This window comes from Bactrocera oleae, chromosome 2 (genome assembly GCF_042242935.1).
Source record: "Bactrocera oleae isolate idBacOlea1 chromosome 2, idBacOlea1, whole genome shotgun sequence".
Lineage (NCBI taxonomy): Eukaryota > Metazoa > Arthropoda > Insecta > Diptera > Tephritidae > Bactrocera > Bactrocera oleae.
Window position 1 is genome coordinate 2,314,913 of NC_091536.1, and position 21,387 is coordinate 2,336,299.

Sequence of the window (21,387 nt, forward strand, 5' to 3'; positions counted from 1 at the left end):
AGGGAAAATGAGACATTATTTTGCCAGAAAAATTGTCAAGTCTCTTTGAAATATTGCCTTTACTATTATTCCATCTCTATTTTCAAAGAACTTATCTACAGGGAATTCCTACTTTATTGAAATTAACACTGAATTGTGGCAGTTCAATAATCGATGAGATCGGTGCTGTAAGCATATGCATAACAATGAAATCATAAGCTTCACGTAGACATCCTTATAAATTCTTAAAAATAATCCACATTAAATCCTGGGAGAAGATTAAACTCTCCAGATTTTAAATATAGTTTGGACTAATGGAATCAAAAAACGAGAACAGTGCCTCCTTGAAAATAGCTTGAGTCCACTTTTTTACCACTTCCGGAGCACTGCATAAATCTCACAGAAAATGCTTATAAATCATGGCATTCCACATAAAGAGCTGAATCGATCAATCCAAGTCAATGCACAACTAATAAATAGTCACACAACGACTGGAATTTGTTTCAAGACTACGGGTCAAGCAATTGTGAACAACAGTCTAGAATAAATGAAAACATATGCCAGTAAAATTGCACTACTTTTTCTGAAACCCCAAGCAACCTTCCTCCTTGTAGATGTCGGTATACCTATGTATGTTACATATGTTTGTTGGCGCAATAAAATCACAGTTATGCCACATTTAAGTTTTAAAAATTTACCGAGTACAGTTGCACTTCCAACATCTCAAACCATATGTACTCACACAGTAGGAGTGTCTAATGATTTGGTGAGTTTGCAGGCACAATCGGAATGGCAGGTATTTTGGTGAACAGCTGTAGACGCCAAAACCAAGGAAGCAATCACAGTTCGCCATACAGTTGTAAGAGCAGCACTGAGAGAGCGAGCAAAAAGAGCGCTGGTTACATTTACTATTCGTGTTCAGGTTGCTGTGAACGTCAGTAGTTGTGGTATTAGTGTTATGAGCATACTAACCGGAAATTATACGAATCAGGTGGTGTAGAGAGCGAGTCGATGTTGACGTGAGTGAACGGCGATTACAAATTGATGGGGGTATGATTTGGAATCCACCAAGTGTTGTTTACATTTTCATGATTTCGTATTTTCGTGTTTACGTCGGCCTAGCCACGCCGCTGCTGCAATCTGGCCAGATGTTTGACCTATGTTTAATTTACACTCACTATCTTCTGCTGAAATGCATTACAATGTCTTTTGGTTTCACGACTGTGAGTGCCGCTTAGCTGCTGCTGCGATTTTTATTTCAGCACTGCCGTTCGTGTTCGCTTGTTCCGTTTTATTTTGCTTACGTTGCCATCGTCATCAATAGCGTCCGCGTCCGCGCCCGCAACGTTTTCGCCGCCGCCGTCGCCGTCGCTCTCACCAGCGCTTTCCAACATAGCTTTGTTGCTAGATATAAAGTGAACTGCAGCGGCTGCGGTGCGTGGCGGTGCAGGGAGCTGCCGCTGAACGACGTAACAACGCAGCGCCGAAAACCAGCATACACATTCGACGAATTCAGTCGTTGATAGTCAACTCTCGTGTACGGACGATAATTGTTGCTTCGCAGCGCCAGCTAAAGCGAACGAAACTTAATCAAATTGATCAAGTATTGTGTGAGTGCCGCACCGTCAAGCGAGTAAATACGTGCCCAATTAAATAAGAAAAACTGTTAAAATTGTTGCAAACACCTAAAGTGTTATAAATACGTTCTTAACGGTAGCGCTGACTAATCAGCTGACAATAGAACTAAATCGCAAGCAAATCCACGCAGCGCTTAAAAGCCAAGCAAGCCATTCCGCTGCACAGGGCGAGTAACTGTGCATTACTGTGTCGGCTTGATAAGCGAAAATGTAAATACTGTTGCGTATTGCCGGTTATGTGAAGTATGTCATACGCCGTCTAATTTAGTGCAAAAGGCAAAACCAACAACAAAAAATTAGAATTTCATTCAAATATCGATAAACTCAGCGCAGCATTCGATATTTACACCAATTCTTTGCACTATTCTCGTGTTCTTGTGTGTGTGAATATGTGGGTGTGAGTAGTGCAAAGTACCGGCATTCGCATTTGAGCTGCAATAAACAGTATTTGCGTATATGTGCATGTGGTCGTGGGCAGGTGAGCACTTATAGAAAAACAATAACAATATTGTGTCGTACACACGCTGGACTTCCGCTTTGCACGAGCTTCTTAAAATATAATTAAAACAAAAAAAATTTGTGAGCAAAAAAACAAAAAGAAAACGAGTGGTTTAACAACAAAAGCGCAAACAAGTGCAATTTTGTAGCAATTGCTGTCACATTTGCACAGTTGCCGAGCCGGCCGACAAGCGAAGGCGAATGTCGTAACAGCAAAAAACCCAAAACATCAAAAAAAGACTGCAATCAGCAAATAAGGCAATAGCAATAACAAAGCCGTAATAATTGTGCAAATAATACTTAGTGAACTTGAAAAATTCTTTCGCCTTCAGTGCAAAGAAAGTGAAAAAGTGCAAAACTCCAAAAAATAAACTCACTCGTGTTACGTGCATTTCCGTGAGGGTTAACCGAATTCTCAGCTGGAAATTTTGCCTTTTCGGAGTTTTTCAAACATTTTTGTTTTACTTGTGTCGTGTTTAGTGCAAAATTGTGTGTTTTTCGTGGCAAGAAGCAGTTTTCGAGCGCAAAGAATCTGTTGAACACAGACAAGATAAGAATAAAATCGGTGGATTATGCTTAGGAATAAGCCAAAACAGCACAGAACGCTTACGCCGAAACGAGTGGAGAATGTAGTTGCAGTGAGTGAAGCCAATGCGGCCGCCCTCCTATACGAATCCATACAAACGTCGTTGCCGCTGTCGTCCATACAAGAACCGAATATTAAAGATAAACTCATACAAAAGCATAACAAAAATATTGATACGAACTTTGGTGCACAAAAGATACTAAAACAACAACAGCAAGTGAAGAAAAATCTGAAAAGCATAAAGAATTTTAACTGTGGTACTGAAAGATCACAACTACCGACATTGACGCTCCTGACCGGTGTGGCAAACAAATTCTTTGGCGGGCGGAGTGTTTTCCCCGCATTTAGTTGTGCGTCCCCACTAACGGAACAATTCATTGGTGTGACAACTTTGACTTCGGCAATACGCTAAAGACTTGTGCGTTGAAAAAGCATAAGAGTTAAGCGACCCCGCGTGTGGGAGAGAGAAAAAGTCTCAAATAATAATATAAATATAATAGAATAATATAAAAAATGAATATAAAATACTTTTAAACTATATAGTGAAAGTCAGTGTAATAACAAAAAATTCAAACTAGGCGATTACCTGCACACTGCAATCTTCGTGATAATCGATAAATTGTAAATGTAGTAGCTTTAGTGCAAGCTTTCGCATACGACAAAGCGTGTGTAGAAAAGTACAAAATTTATGTGGCGTTCATGAAATAAAGTGCAAAAAAGTTTAGCATAAAATTTTATATTAACAGAGAGTTAATTTGTCAATGGCGAAGAGGTTAGTTATAAGGAAGTTAAATAAACCGAAACCTTGAAAAACAGTTTGTGCAACTGCAAAAATACAGAAGCCGTAAAATAATAAGGTCCATGTACACATTATGGTATAGCAAATAGTAGGAAAGCGAGTAACAACTGTATAAAGAAAAGCGTTAAATAATAATTTATAACTCCTGTACTTATCAACAAAAACGTCTGTATGTATGTGTATTGTATGACGTATAGATAACAGACGTGAATACGTAATATCAAATTGAAAAGCAAATTTGAAAGCATTGTGTGAATTTTATAGTTCATTAGCAAAACCACAACCAAAACAAAACCGCTTATCTACGCCTTTGTGGCCGCGTTCTTGCTTGTTCTTCAAAAATTGTGGATTCTTCATCACAAATTTGTATGCGCTCGAGCATAAATAGAAATATTGTCGCGTAACCAACATGCGAAAGTCCTACTAAATTGCTATTAAGTTATAAACAAATAAATAAATTACAAATATTTTGTTTCGGTGCAACGAAATTAGAAGAAAATATGCGATTTCTTAAAAATTTATATTGAAAAAGTGGCAAAAGCGAAGAGTAAGAGCTCATAAGTGCCAAAAAGGTGTTGATAAAATAAAGCAAAGAGTATGATAAATATGCAATAAATTATCGCGCTGCCAAGCAAAAGTGTGAACAGGTGTCTGTTTTTGAGAAAATTGCGAAAATAAAGGTAATAAAAAACGCTGAAAAACTTCAAATTGTGTTCAAAATTAAAAGCCAAGATCGCCGTTCATTCATTTTCTCGACATAAAGTTATAAACTTACGCCCAACGTATATTAATTGGTCATTTAAAACGCCGACGTCATACAGTTTGTGTACGCGCGCGTTAAATAAGAAAAAAGTGTTGTGCCCTCTGTACTTCTTTTCACACAATTTCTGATTTTCTTTTTTTTTCGGTTTGTTCGGTTTCCAAAATTTCGTAGAAGACAATGTCCACTGGTCGCCGTTTAGCCAAACGTTCAATAATCGGTACAAAAGTTTGTGCGCCAGGTCCGGATGGTCTCTGGTATTCGGGCGTTATACAAGACGTCAAGACGCCACCTACTGCCACGGTCACTTCTTCGTCGCTATTGACAGCGAGTGATTCTGCCGCAGCCAACAACAACGGTACAAATCTTACCGCCGACACTAAATATATAGTACGTTTCGATTTTAAGACACAAACCATGCAGCACAACTTGGACACATCGCCCTCATCGTCGTCCAAGTCGTCCGTTATAATGGAAGCACGTCGCACAGTTAGTGCACACATTAGTCCTGCGCAAGCTTTGCGTCGCAACGCTATGATTAAGGAGTTTCGCGAGTCGGATCTGATCGGTCCGGGTTTTCGTTCCATATTGGGTATACAATTGCAGCCGAGCCAACGGGTTTTTCTCACCCACAACGGACGTGAGACCTCGGGCGATGTCATCGCCCATGACGTGGAAAAGGATGAGGTTGTTGTTAAGATCACCACAATTGGAACTGAGGTGAGTAGTGCAATAAGTGGTTTAATAATATATGAAGTAAGTAATAATTTTTTAGTCTCCGGACGGACGAAAGTATTTCATATATTGTAATTGAAAAGCCTACCGATGCAACTCTGTTACGGTTTTGCTAAATACCTACAATTTCGATGGCTTTCAGCATAATTTCCATTTGCTTGTATATGTTTTCCATTTATTCATTTTCTTTTTGCCATAATTTCTTCTCAACCCCTGTTGTGTATCTTGTGCACCCTTGGAGAGGGAATGCGCGTTGCTTCGAGGTTGATACTGTCGTGTATGGGCTGTGTTGCCTCTCAACTCGTAGGGTTTTCTTTTACATTGGCCTTCTTTTCATCGTTTTTACCATTTCGTATTTGTTGTTCGTAAGTTTGTGTGGAAGAGCGCTTTTCACAAGTCCTCCTCTCTGCCACTTGGCTTTCGGCTCAAGTACGCGCATCTGCGACGGTAGTTGTATCTGTGTCTGTATTCGTAGCAGTGGCAAGTTCGAGGTATATACTAATATTGGGTAAGTATGTCAAGGTTAAGCGCATTCGGTAGGGTGGCGCATGCGAATTAGACCATGAGAGGGAGCCAAATGCATTCTACATACCCCAGTGACTGTACTCGTAGCAGTAGCGAGGCGATGTCGATGTGAAAATGTGAAAAAGATTCGCGAACTATGTCAAGTTTGTATATAAGTATATACTTGTGTATGTGCACCCTCCCCACTCCAATGTTGGCTGAAAGTTCTAGTATATGAATGATTTTTATGCTTTTACTTTTATTTAGTTACTTCTGCCGTTATGCTGAAGTGACTTAAATGTATAGGTGTATAAGGACATTGTGTATTACAGGTAGCATTAAATTGAGTGCTGTGGAGATAACTATGGTTCCATTTCTTAACTTTCTAGTTGGTTTATGATGAGTTCAAGCTACTTTGTCGGTACTAGTAGTTTAATTATTAGAGTTTTTCCGCTGGCGAAGGGCCCGGTGTGAGTCCAATCTTGAAGATTCTAACTTAACCTATATGAGATATGTATTTGCAAGATTAATCTATAAACATTTTGTCTCAACCTTGCTTTATAGAGGTTGATGGAGGATTGGGTATATACATATATAAATAAATAATGCCCAAAAAATTGTCAATATAATAGGGATATTCAGACCCAACATGTTTATCTGATAATTCGTTAGTTGATACTTCGTTTAAACACTTTACTGTGAATATACTTTTTGCTCTATCTCAGTAGTGTGGTAAATTTTGATCCAAAATAGTTGATTACATTTTATTAAATACTTACTTTTGAAAAATTTGTCTATAATTATTTTGCAGCGAGCAGCAAATGTATTTTTTTCCTAATGAACGAAATTCACTTTTTAGTAAACAGCTGATTTAATGTTACCGAATAACAAAAAAATAGTCAAGCTTGTCACACTGGTATTTCGTTACTCGGTTGTACAATAATCCCTTAATTTTACAAAAACAAAATAAACGTAAAAAACTACCGAATAACGACTAACGAATAAACCAACCTAGTGTGAATACCCCTAATGTGTTTGTTTGAAACTTTTGTATTTAATATCACAAATATTCCTTCTATATCATAATAATTGAGAGAAATTATTACTTCTTCCGACCTATAAGAATGTAAGTATTTCAGTCAGTATAATCAGTCGTTGACTCGTGGGTTTAGATTTAAGTTACTTTTTGCGATCGTACCCCCTTAATACAGAGGCCATACCTATTCCTCATTTTGCATTTTGAACAGATTTAGTGATTGTTTATTGCCTTCTTGGGAGTATATGTGTGTGTGTTTAAATAAACGTTTGGAACGGCATTTGTAGTTTTCTACAACTAGTTTTCTCTTTTGCTTTAAACGCTGTACGGTATATTGTTAGTTTTTATTTCATTTTTCGTTTCTATACATGTATATAGTTATTTTATTTAAACACTACACACCAATACCACAACATGTTTGCTACATTATACTACTCATTTCAATGCGCGCTGCTTACCCATACACATGTGTGGTATGTGTATGTGTGTACCATACTTATGTAAATGGGGTTGCCATGAAACAGTGTCGTTATTATCGTTCCCTACACGTGAGCTTTACATGCTTTTTGTTAGTGTTTTGTGTCTTTTCTCTCTTTTATATTCAGCTCACCTCTAAAATTTGGGTGTAGACCAACAAAACAAAAACATGTGAAATAAAAATAAAAACAAGAAACTCTTAGACGCACGTTTCTCAACGAATAAATTCGTTTAAACAAAAGTGGAGGTCGCTTTTAAGCAGTCACAGCTACGAAATGGTAAAGAGAAAACTAAAATAAAACAATGCTTGTGGGCGAAAGCGGTGATGACGGGCAGGTGATTTTAAATGCTACGGAATATGACTACGTAGTGTGTTTAACGGCACATTTTTACAGTTATTTGTGAAGTATTATTTTTGTAATTTAGTGAGCTTTAAAATGCCCAGCCATCAAAGCAAAATTTTCATACTTCATTTATCTACTTTTAGGCGTTTAACCCTATTGCATACTTGTATTGAATTATCCCAGATTCCTGCTGTTAAATTCCTTTGTATTTTTTTATTTCCCCGCAGCTATAGCTGGCTGGCTTGTCTTTTGGGTTTGTAGCTTTTGATTTATTTTTGATTCGCAAGCAATTTTAATTAAATGCTTTTTCATCTCTCAGGCTTTTTAGTAATTTTTTATTTATTTTATTATTTGCTTTTGATTTGTAATTCGCATTGTTCTCTCTCACTGAACTCGTTTTTTAGTGCTGTCATGGCCAACTAAAAATAATAGATGAGAAACATAAGTAAGTGTGTGTGTTTTTATTTCTATTTCACTTGATGGTTGCCACAAAGAGTAGTCGCTCGTACAAATGCCTTGTAATGTAACACAAATATACTTACATACATAGTTTCTGAGTAACATTAGCGCAGAGTTCAAGTCGTGTGGAAATATTGGTGATCGTTTCGAACGGTTTTAAATAATTTTTATATATGGATGGATGGGCAAACATATAAATATATATGTATATTCGACCCTGAAAGTAGGCTTATAGTATGGTATACCTATTCTTGAGATTTCGAGGTATCGCTCTAAAATTACGTGATAATTATACACATTCCGTAATGGGTCCATTGCTTTCTCTCATCATTAATAATAAGCAAAAAATATTTTTTGTTAATGAGGTTAACTTTAAAGTTGATATTTTGAATATGTTGCAAGGTGAGCAATTAATGTTATATCGGGAACTCCACAAAGTTTGCGGAGGTGCTGCCCAAGTGTAACACCGTGTCGTGATTGGTTTTAAAGCTTTAAAGACGGCCAAAAGCCAAAAGCAAAAAAATAAAAATACTGAAACCAAGCGAATCCATTAATGGGGAGCGGTATCGACTTCAATTGATGCGATTGATGCGAGCAATGCGCGAAAAGTTGCCTCAATTCTAGGAGAGGCATTAAAAGTTGTTTTCTGCTCGACCACACGTTGCCAAATACGTTAAAACTTATCTGGAAATGTTTAAATGTGAAGTCCTACCACAACTACAATATTCCTCAGATATTGTACCGTCTGATTATTATTTGTTTCGTTCAATGGCATATGGTCTGGCTCAGAAGCAGTTTCACTCACAAGACGACATCGAAAAATGGCTTGATTCTTGGTTAGCGTCACAAGATGAACAGTTTTACTGAAAAAGTTGTAACTAGCGATGGGCAATACTTTGAATAATTCATTTTCTTACAATAAAATTGCATTCTCATAAAAAAAACAGCGAGAACTTATTTATTGTACGAGATAAGTACTTTTTTTTATAGAATTGAGGGTGAATATAAAGCATGGTGTCCGAGATTGAAGAGTCTTTAAGTGTTCACATTAGTATTTGAAAATTTGTTTCTTTTCAATAAAAATATAACAACAATAATAATGCCAATAAGTCTCTTCTGTCTTGCTCATATCTTCAAGAATTAAATATTTCGTCTCTAACTTCGTACTGAAGGTTCTGGAAAAACTCTACTATATTTTTTGTTGTTGTTTTTTATATGCTCAGTAAATTGTCGCAGGTATGCTTACTCCCTTTTTTAGTTGCAGCCGGGTTGCGACGACACTGTCAACTCGCCATGACGGCCTACAGTTGCAGTGAAATCTTGTGTCCGCATACTAAACTGTTTGTTGTCATTATTTTGACACGTAATTTGTACACGATTTCATTACTTTTCTGTTTTGTGCGCGAAAAAATACAAAACTCTTCGAGGCTGCTGCAATCACAAACGTGCATTTTGTGCAAATACATTATTTTATTGTGAATGTTGATGTTATTGTTTTTTATTCTTGCTTTTTGTCTTTTCGAGGTCATTGTGTCAGCAGCGGCAGCACTAACAACCTGAGCTGGGCACACATCCATACATAACTGCATATATGCACATTTACGAGAGTTGCATGCCTGTGTGCGGGCTTGAGGCAGAAAGCCTCTAACAAGTGATCAACATGTGCAAATGCGCCGAAAATTTAGATTTGAATTCTCTACTATCGATGACTTTGATCTTAAAGATCATTAAACTAGTGACAAATTACTGAAAACAGGTGTCAAAGACAACTAGACTGGATTTAAAATTCATAAAAAGAATAACGAATTGGTACAACGAAAGTGCGTCAAAATTACAGAAAGCGCGTCTTATTAATCTTCTTCCATCTCTTTTGATGTTTCCTGACCCATAAGAAACACCGTGGGCGGCTACTATTCTACTTTTTATCTATCTATAATCGAGCTTAACAGTACTCATGTTTGTTAAGACTGGACAGTAGCGGAACAAGTTAAAAAATATCGAACGGAAAAATATGTCAACATAGAAAAACCTTCTGCTCTGGCGTTTTTAAAGGAGCAAATGTTATAGAAGATATGTTTTACCCATTTCTATAACTTCATACATAGGCCAAAAAAAAAAAAGATGTATGAGGGACAATCAAACATTCCATCTGAGTGAGTTTGACCCGGACTAAGAAAAAAGAAAAACTAAATTTTTATGTAATTTATACCAAATTTTCATACTCAAAATATTAACTCAAATGGTTGAGTCGATCCATAAGAGATGTTGAGATTCTCTACTATATCTCTGAAGCCAACAAACGATTTTCAAGAGCTCTTCCTTTACTTTTTTCGACGTTATCGTCATTAGCAGAGTTGGATGGACGCCTAGCATGAGACAAGTTTCTGATGACTTCACGACCTTGACGGAATACTGTGCACCACTCAAGTACTTGTGTTCGTGGTAAAGTAGATTCTTCAACAACTTCTGCAACATTTTCAACGATTCCGTGGCGGTAATTCCAAACGCTAATTGACATATGTAGAACAAACTTCACACTAACATAAAAAAGGTTATAGCAATCTAGTTATAGCTTCCTACAACGACTGCCATTTGCAAATAACAAAATGTTTAAAAACCCACATGTTGGATGGGTATCTTCCTAAAATGAAACTTTTCCCGACCAGTATGAAAGAATGGTACTCCACAGGGGGTTATAATTATTCGAAATTATCTCCATTTGATCGAAATTGTTGATTTCGAATGAAAATATCAATAATACCGTTGCAAATAGAGCCGTCAGGATAGCAATAATCACTCAAATAACCGTTACTTGCCAGCAACACAACACTGTTTTCTGCAGAAATTGTTGCCGTTGCAGCTGCAAGTTGATAGCTCAAATTATAAAAACAAATGCAGCAGTGGCATTGCAACAAAGCGCATTCGTGCGGCCGAAAGTGTGCATTCGTTTCGTTTGTCTTCTATTTGAGACTTGCCATTTCGGCTGTGTGCTGTTTACCATTTCATTTCCATAGAAAAAAGGGTAGTGGCGTAAAATTAAAGAAACATGATTTTCTTGCAACCGCAATTTGGTTGCCACTGCTAGCAATCGCATTAACACACACACAAATATATATGTATATGAGTGTGTGTTGGTGCATGCAGCAAGCACTCATGCAGCCGTGCCTCGGTGTTGGCGCACGCACGATGCGGCTGGTTGCCGCCTTGCCTCGTTTTTTGACCGCCATCGGGCATTTTGGCCGCAACATTATGTGGCATGAAAGCTATTGACGGTCGTTAGTTCAACGCCGTTGTTGTTGGCAGTGTTTTGTTGGTTGCCATTGCTACCGATGCTGCTGTTACTGTTGTTCCACCGCTACCGTTGTTGTTCATACTAAATTAAATTGCCATTGTACACATTGAAATACAAACAACGGTTGTGGTTGCGGCGGTGGCTGCGGCAGCGGCGCCATGACAAAAATGTAAAAGAATATTCATAAGTATAACGCATACGCTTACCTGTATATGTGGTGGTGGTATGTGTGTGTGTTATTTTTCGGTGTGCAAAATAATTAACAGCACCACGAAGTAACGCCACAGTGTAATTACGGTTATTGCGGCTACTGTTACCACGTTAACAATTGCTGTTGGCAATCGGCGAACGTCGCACTTTAGTGCGCATGTAGTGGAACGCAAAGCACCGTTAAACGCGTCAGATTTCAAATTCGATGAAAACGCAATTAATTTGATTATACAAGTTCGGTAAAGATAAAATGGGCGCGCGTCTACAATTCAACTTGAGTTTAACTCAATTAAATAGCGGCATTAAGATGAAAACCAGAAAAAACGTTAACTTCGGTTGCACTAAAACTAGAACACGCTTCAAAAATAAAAATGTTCTCTTACAAGAACTTGATTTCGGTACCGGCAAATGAGCAGCCTTTAAGGGAGAAAGTATCTGGCTTCAGTACCACTCTAGTCCTTCACTATACAACTAGTTAAGTATGTGATATCACATCTGCATTAAATTTTCTTTCTTTTAGATGTTGAAAATCAATAACGTATAAATCAGTTCATACACAGTTGAAAATATTTTTTCAGATTATACCGGAATCTTTGAATATAAGGATCGCTCGACAATTAATAAGAAGACGGACGCATATCATTCAAGCATTTATGTATGGATATAATTAATAAAAAAACGGTTGAAATCTGTTGACTATAATAATTAAGTTTTTGAATCCTCTAATATTCAATTATTTGGAACTAAGAAGTGAGCTTTTCAAGCTTTGACCGCGGCGCATGCGTCGTTAATAGTCTGGAAATCCAACTTCTTGGCTAATTCAGAGCACGCGTGCGCATTCGACATTACTGAAAATTTCGAAAACTAAAGCATGTGGCAATAAGTCTTTCTCATCACCGAGTACGGCAATTTTTGAAAATTTGATATTCCAATGTTACTGAAGATTCTGCGGATACGATAACACCGCCACAAAAATTCAGTTTTTCGTAAGAGTGTTCAGAAAATTTCCAACTGCCTATAAGGCATATGGGCCCTTATGAGTCACGAATATTTTCAGAAAACTATGCAAATTTGATTGTAAATTGATTGTTTTAACTCACCTTAGGCTGGCCCTTCCAACTGTAAGTTCACAAAATTGCTTTGTTCTTTTGCGAATCAATTTATTTCTCGAAGCATTGAGCACAACTTGTCGGAAAATACCGGGCCTGCGGGAATCACCCGCGACCCAGCGCATTTCTATTTCTATCACTTTTAATTACGACTAGGAAGCGAAAGGACGATATGAGTATGTATGTTATTTTCAAGGAAACGCTGTCTTATGCTGGGATAAATTGGCGGAGAAATGTGATTAAGAGCTTAAACGTTGGATGGACGAATTGAATACAATGTGGTTAATACAGGTTAATACAATTTCATACCAAGTATATACAAGTAGATACAAGCAGTCTAAAATATTTCCTCAGTTACTTATTATTTGGCATTCTCGGCGGTAGATATAATATTTATGCCGCAAAATGCTAGTTTTATCTACGAAAATGTTTCATTGTGGTCAGTTTTGTGTTAATTTTGATGAGCACGTACATATCATATGTACCTATAGATATGCTTGTTGGTTTTCGAGAAAACTTAAGTGATTTTCTTATCTCGACATTGTAATCCACTTGCGGTTGCCTATCTGTGTTTTGCCAGCGATACGCATGGCGCTCGCGCTTGATCCACTTTGCAAGTGCGGCAGCATGTTGTGAGCATAGAAATGCCAACTACTTGAATTAAAACAACAACAACAGTAAACTCTAGGTGCAAACAAACATACAAACCTGGATATTTACAAATATATTTCGAAGCGATAATAGCGTCGCTGCGGCAACCACTTAACCTCAACCGATTTTGCTGCTTTCTGGCATTATGTCTTTCTTGAAATTGACAACTTTTGTAAATTTACGCTGTGTCTTTTATCTCTTAACGTACAATTAGACTTGAATTAATGTGTTTGTGGAAGAATTTAATGACATTGAAAACTTATTAAAGTCGCTAAAAGTGAGAGAAGCGGCCGTGTACAGTGGGTCATGTTAGCATTTTAAACCTATAAATGTAAACAATTTTAAATTAAGTTCTATGTTTCGGAAACGCGGAGAATTTTTCAAAAACCATTTTTAATTAAAAAAAAAGCGAAAGTAAAACATTTTTGAAAATTACTAGTTATACATGTTTTCTAGGGATCAGCTTATTGTATTGCTCTATTCGAAGTAAATTTTATGTAAATACTATTAACGCGATAATTAAGCGTATTGTTATTTTTATGCTCAACAATTTTGTATCTTTAAAGTTCATTTAAAACCATTACTGACTTTGTTTTCTCACAGATATTCCAAAAAAAATTCGAAGGATCGGTACAAATTTCTTATGTTTTTAACAGCACTGTAGACACGGCTTTGGGGTACACAAAAATTTACACTAATCTAAATTCAAAATTACGAAAGTAACGAAGACAAAATATTAACGTTCGTGTGTCTTAAATCGTTAAAAATATTTAAAATAACGGTAAATAAATATATGTGCAACATACTTATGCAACTATGAGTACTTTGCATGGCATATAACACAGTACACTAAATTTGAAAGTGTATACATATGGTATACATACACATAAGTAGATACATATGTATATACATATGTACGAAAACCTATGTCTGCATGTGCATGTATGGTGTGCGGTTTTCTCTCAACTTGCCTTGAATGCGTTACTAATGAAATTAAGTTCCAGACGAAAGAAAATTAATGAGTAACGGTAAATAATAATATTAATATTAATTATTACAAATATGATTATAGTGAAATGGCGCTTAAGATTTTGAGGATGTCTGTCAGAACTTTTGACTATCTAAGGCATGTATACTAAATGGAGGTCTTTTAATTTGATATTGCCTTCCGAGAAGCTACCGATTCTCTTTAATATTCGATATCGCTCTGAATGAACATCGGGTTTTCAATACTGAAGTACAAATAGAAAAAACGTTAACTACGGTTGCACCGAAGCGATAATACCCTTAACAAATACAAAATATTCCTTATTAGAACTTTCAACGGTCAGTTTATATGGCAGTAAACTGCTATAGTGGCTCGTTCTGAACAAATTCTTTAAAAATTGCACTATTGGCTTGGACATGATACCGCTTGATTCCGATCGTTCGGTTTGTATGGCAGCCATATGCTATATTTGTCCGATATCGGCGGTTCCCACAAATAAAATGAAGGTTCTTGTGTTTCTGTTCAAATTTCAGATCGATATCCCAAAAAGTTACTAGTTCGCTACTATACTACTATACAGACAGACAGACAGACGGATATGACCGAATCAGATCAGCTCGTTCAGAGTAAATATAGCAATTGCAACTGTATTTGAAACTAAAAAACATAACTTATAACAGGTTTTCGTTGTATAAAAAACTACAGCGGATGAGATACTCAAAAGAGTTCGAAAAAGATGCAACAAAAAGTGGAAAATACACAAAAGCATAGTAAGAACAACAACAAAGGAATACAAACAAATATTAATGCGAAGTAATAATAAATTCTGAGATTCCACTTCCACCATTTTGAAAGATTGCACGCATAAACTCCAAAATAAGACGAACGCTTTCGAAACGAAACAATAGCCACACATAAACGTGAAATACGCGTCTACGCTGCACTGGCGTTGAATAAATAAAAGCGAAACTGCTCATCGTCTAAGATGGCAAAGTAGAGAAGTTGCGCTAGAAAAGTAAAGATGGGAAACTGTTATGAAAAATTGACGTTTACTTCTGCACATTGTTGCTGCTGTTGCCTTGACGTAAGCTGTTGGCTTGTGAAAAAGTTTATCGGGGCTGTTGAATAGCTCCGCCAGCTGCACGGCACATCAGCATCACAACAATCAACACCTCGTGCCGATCCGCCCGCTGCGCTGAGCTGAGCTGCGCCGAGGGGCCAGCACGCCAACTCAACACTCCACTCGAGCCACTCGAGCGACTTCAACCGCAATCAGCGTCATCGATGCAGTCAATGCTATCTTGCTATGCTCAGTCTCGATTTCTACATTCGCCGTTGTAGTTTTCTTGCCTGTCCGTCTGTCTCTCTGTCTGTGGCGATTATGAAGTACCAACTACAATACGCAAACATGTATATAATAACTACAAAGCACAATCAAGCCCAGCTCAAGTTTACAAATAAAGGGGCTGGAATAAATAAAAGATCCAAAATGTTGAAAAAAAGAAAAATAAAACAAAAAGTCACTTTCAAACGATTTATAGTTTCGGTTTTAATATATTTGTTATATCTCTTATATTGTTATTTATTTTATTTTTCTTCTTTATTTTTGGCGTTGAGCTTGTTGGCTTTCGACTTACCTTTGATTTTGAGCATTTGCCACGCTTTGGCTGTTTGTTTGTAAGCACATACTAACTCGCATACAAACACACATATACGTGCATATATATGAACATGTAAAATACATGTCTATAAACAACACTGGCGAAAATTAAAAACTACCCGACGCCACAAAATTGCAGCAACAACACTAGCAATACCAACAATAGAGCACCAGCTGGTATGTGGGTCAAAACGAAATATTTCAAACTTATAAAACCGATGTGGATTGAGTAAAAAAGATTTGAAAAAAATGAACGTTACAAAACTATACAAAAATGCAAATTGATAACGAACGTTAGCGCAATTCGAAAATTGAAATGTTGTGGCAATGACCACTTGAGAAATTATTGGAAGCACTAAGGTCGCGTCTTTGTTTGCTCAAAAGGCGGGAGAGTCATAAGCTGATTGAGAATTAATTGAAAAGGATAAAGAGGGATTGAGGGTAGTTTTACAATGCGTTACTTTTTAGATCAAAATAATTCGATCAAAATATTTTTTGATGTTTAGAGTTAATTTACCACTTATGCCGTTGATTGGTCTCCTCTCAAACAGCTAGGTAACAAACTTATTCGTATGTTCCGGTTTTTATATGGATCAGTTATCGTATTATTTTATTTTGGCACATATTCGTAGTTTGGGGTTTGTGCGATAAAAAATTGAATATTTTCCTTGATATGCATATTTCAACGCGACGATCTCAACATCTCTTATGGGTTGATTCAACACATTTAGACCAGAATCTTTAGCAAAACCGTAGAGGTTGTAAAGTGCAAACAATTTTGGTAAGCAATATTCAGCAAACGCAACATTACTGGTCACGAGACGTTGATTTATGAATACGATGTGCAAGTCGAAGCAAGTCGAGAAAAGTACCGTTAGATTTACGTGAAAATTTTACTGCTGCATCACAGTGTGTTGCCTCTCAGCAAGGTTAGCTAAGTTCTGTAAATAAAATATCGGCATACTACTAAACGAATATATATTGTTGTACGTTTGATTGTAAGAATATAAAAATTGAATTTTTCATTTAACTTAATCGACATTATGTACGCTTGTTAACGCTCTAAAAGTAATTAATTCTACTAGATTTTCCAATGTTTTTATTTGTGTCTTTTTTTTATGCATTCGCTTGTAAACACTGGCTTACACAGACGCTTATCCGACGGCATTCAGACTCAATCAAGCTTAAACTTATCATTTACATACATACACACACCAGGCGAACTTATTGTCTGCGTAAATATTTGCATGTTCGTTCACACACATGCACACATACAAGTATATATGCGCATATGTGTTGTATTTATTTTTATTGATTATGAAACTTTTTTGACACTTTCTGGTTGTTCCACTTATACACTTCACACGCCGGACACATGTACACCTGTACACCTGTAATGAAATCAAGCAACAGATTCAGTTTTGCTTTGTCTTTTATTTTTGCTACAGAGCAGCCTTGTTTCGTTCGTTCGTTCGTTCGTTTGTTTATTTTGCATTTTTAATGTTGTTTTGACATTTTATAAGCTTGAAGTAGGTTAAGTATTTATTACCGCCAGTGTTATTGTTGTTTGAATTATCAAAGCGTTTAATTGCACAGACAACCATACATTGCTACACATGCTCATACACACATACATCCATATGTGCGTACGAGTGTGTGTATACGGAAATAGCAGTAAAAGTGAAAGCGTTTCTGTCGCTAGATAAACGCCAAAGCATTGAAACAATCCAACATACATGAACAAATCACCATAAATACAATACATAAAAAAACACACATACAGGTGAAGAATCGAAACCCCAAATGCGTGTATGAATACACAGTAGCGTTTGTGTGGTTTTGAAATGCAAATTCATGGTCATGGCAGAGCTGCGAAAGGCCCCTGCCAGCGCCTAATCAATAGATGACGACTTGTCTTGCTTTATTTCCTCCACAGCTTTGGTGTTGAGAGCGACATGATTATGATTTTAAATTCAAATTTGTCCGTCACTTTGTCATTAACGCTTAATGCATGTTGGAATGCAGATTTGTGCGCGCGACTGTTGGTTGACGAATGCTTAATGTACTACAAATTCAAGAGAAGCGCAGAAATCAAAACAAAGCGATAAAACGTTGACGGTTTAGAAATAAGGTTATATTCAGTAAGAAAATAAGTTTTTTTTTGTATGAACAAAACTCAGGGAAAGTAATTGGACACTATATTACGGAAATTTTGTATGACAGCTATATGCTTTAGTGGTCCGATATCAGCGGTTCCGGTACAAATGAGCAGCTTCTTGGGGAGAAAAGAACGTGTGCAAAATTTCAGATCGATATCTCAAAGCCTGATGGTATAGTTCGTGTGTTTACAGACAGACGGACATGGCTAAATCGACTGGTATATATTTTAGAATATCTCCGACATTTGCTTCCTGTTCAGTGTATACAAAAATTCATATGGAGAGTCAATTATTAAACTTTTATTTAAATTAAAGTAAAATACAAAATCCTTTTAAATTTCAAAAATGTAAAGTTTTGAGTTTATTATTAATGGAATTCCTGAAACATCATCCTTAACTCTACTACAAAATCAATTACCCATAGACGTTTACATATGGAAAGTAGCAACATTTTCTGCTATCAAGGTAAGTGGTTTAGACAGGAAGAGTTGTAGATATAGCGATATTCTGAACCAATTTTAAAATAAATCCCCCCAGGGTTGGATTTCAATACTTAAAAATCAGCCAAGTTCGCCAAGTCAGAAGCTTCTCTACATACATACGAGGCAGAGAAAATACCGTAGAGATACCCCATAGGAACGATGAAGAGGCAACTCAATACGCAATTTGACCAAATAGCTAAGAACAGAAGAAAATCTATAACCAATTGCTAGAAAGCGAAGCAGATATGGCCAAAATATGACAAGAAAAAAACTAAGGACTTATTAAATAGCTCAAGGTACATTTGGAGAACATACGCTAAAAATGGGAATGACCTATAACATATATATTGAGGGAACCAAATGGTTAGAGCACCACGATCAAACGAGATAGAAAGATTTAGCAGTGTTGTGTTAAACGAATTGTTCAGAAGCTTCAAAAAAATTTGGACTATTAAAATTCTCTTCAATTATTTTTATATTGTAATTATTGTACATTGATCATATATTTCATGTCGAGTTTCAATTTGAAGTGAGTCAAATAATTTAATACTTACATATGGATATAGAAGAGGACGCCCCCTGCATTTCTATCATGATGCCTACAACAAAAGCTAAAAGCCCTCACATGCAATTTTATAAAGGAAACCTGTTAACCTGTATTTCCGAGGCATATTTTTTGAGGACATCAACTCTTAACACAAATATACTGCCACAAAAATTCAATTGTGATTACGGTAAACGATTACTGGAGCACAATCTGAAAGAAAATAATTGCATTAATATATGTTAGGAAAAGAGAAAATGTTCAGGTGTATTATCAAGCGATAAGTGTTTCGTTTCTTTGTTGAACAAAAGCTTAAGTATGTGGCTTTTTCATCTCGTCTTGTGAATAGCCACATTTCAAGAGCCTTAAGTACCAAAAGCTAAAAATATTAAGACAACACTACCGTATGAAAAGTGCAGTTGATTCATTTGGAACATTACAAATGCTCGCATTCACTTTGAACTAAGAAATCATTATTTGCTCACATATGTTACTTACATACAAAGGTACTTGAGTGAGCAGTACCAAGCACAATCGTAAATTACGCTGCCAAAATCATGTAAGCGCCGAACTGCGTCCGATGATATAAGTAAATCGAATTCGATGTTTGTGGGTGAAACGACGGCGAAAGTTTGGCTGCCAGTGGCGTGAAATGAAATGCGTGTACGCACAAATGCCTGCCTCGTGGCCGATAAACCGCTGCGTTGAGTCGGTACGAAAACGAAAGCAATTTAGCCATTTTCTGTATACTGCAGAGCAGGCTGAGGGAAACTTAAATGTGTAGCACTTTGGCGCAAAGAAACGCTCAAAAATGTACGCAGTCACGAAATGAAAGTTGCATTTTTTGAGATGAATTAGTTTTTTATGAAACTGCGATCATTAATTGCTTCGATAACTAAGCATATATTTTAGATAAATATATTATATCAACTGTTCTTTATTTCGAACAAGAAACAAAAGTTTAACTCATTGTCTCAAACAAGCCTAATCCAACTTTTGGATTTTATGTCATTTGCAGAAATGTATGTTTAACATTATTTGCCTTTGAAAAGACCGTCAAGTCAAAAGCAGCGCTAAAATTTGGTTATATTTTTAGTTTAGTATTTGTGTAAATAATCAAAAAATAAAAAATAAGAGAACATACCCTTTATGTCCCCAACCCATTATATTTTTGATTTAAAATATTAATTTTTCTCTTTATTTTGACTTAATATCGAAAAAGTAACCTAAAAAAGCAGCTGTGAATCGTTCGGTCTCATTTTGCATTTGCTGAGAAAACTTTCCAAATTAATGTACATATATATATTTTTTATACCATCAAAGAATAGAGATTTTAACAAACATAAAACCTACTGACTTTTTGAAAAAATGTCATATTTTGCGAGAATTTTTGATCGAAAGTTAGGGTGCTTTTTCGATATTCAGTCAAAATAAGACGAAAAAATAAATATTTTAAGTAAAAATGCTAAGTTTACCACAAATTTCTTTAAAATATATTATATATATATATATATATATTATATATTTGTACATATATATTTTTGTAAAAGATAAAACTAAATCCGAAAACTTGGTTATTTGAATTTTTCACAAAAATTTTGAGCTTATGTGAGAAAGATGTTAATTAAGTTGAATAATTTTTCATTACTTACATTTTTGTCATATTATTTGTTTACTATAGTACTCGTAGGTTTGTCGGAAATCAAGATAAAACGTTTCTCATCTACATATAGTAAGGATAACAGACTCTTTACTCTTCCCATTTTAGCTGTAGAGAGGTCGATTAAGTCTATGCTATTTACAAATATTCTTATCCCTTTTTTTATCTCAAGAGGTTACATGGGTTTCGCGGCTTCAACATTTTTTTTTTATTATCTCATTTCATTCTATAACATCTCTAGAATATTGACTACTCAATTGAATAGTTGTGCGCTCGAGGTAAGCTATATATGTAGTCACTTAAAACTTAAACCCGTTTTTCTCAAAAATGTGTTTTCAAAGTCAGTTGTCTAGATTGGTCGCGAAGTACTCAACTGATCTTAATGAAATTTTAAATAGGTCCTCGAGATATAATTTACAAGGTCTTGGAAGCAGTATTTGTTTCTTTGTTCAGTTTTAACTGTTTAGAAAACAAAAAACGCAGAGATATTGTCAACTAAAATTAGCATTTTTTCGTAAAAAAGTCTGCCAAAAATACATTTTTCACATTTTTTGTTTTTTCTTCGTGCAATATCTAGTTTATGGTCCTAATTAAAACCTGTAAGAAGTTCTACTTTCAACGTGGAGGCACCTTTTTTCCAAGGGACTATCGGAAATGAAGTGTCAATGGTCGAGTTTTGAATATTTTCCGGTTGAACGTCTATTTATAAACAATCAAGGATTGCTACGAATTCTTGATTTTTTATATTATTTCTAATACTACTACAACAATAACAACATTCATCCCCATTTAAATATTTCGCTAAAATCAACTTCCAA

General features: G+C 36.0%; 1 protein-coding gene across 4 annotated transcripts in view; it reads left to right on the top strand.

Annotated features, from left to right (window-relative positions):
* The first annotated feature begins 1,488 nt into the window (after positions 1–1,488).
* Glut4EF (Glucose transporter 4 enhancer factor) overlaps positions 1,489–21,387 on the top strand; it is a 250,590-nt gene continuing 230,691 nt past the window's right edge. For 3 of the 4 annotated variants that reach the window (XM_070106639.1, XM_036373735.2, XM_036373736.2), the window contains exon 1: positions 1,489–4,979. In XM_070106639.1, coding sequence (XP_069962740.1) covers positions 4,440–4,979 — 540 coding nt within the window. In that variant the 5' untranslated portion in view covers positions 1,489–4,439. The remainder of the gene's footprint in view (positions 4,980–21,387) is intronic. The other variant, XM_070106642.1, reaches the window with a different exon arrangement.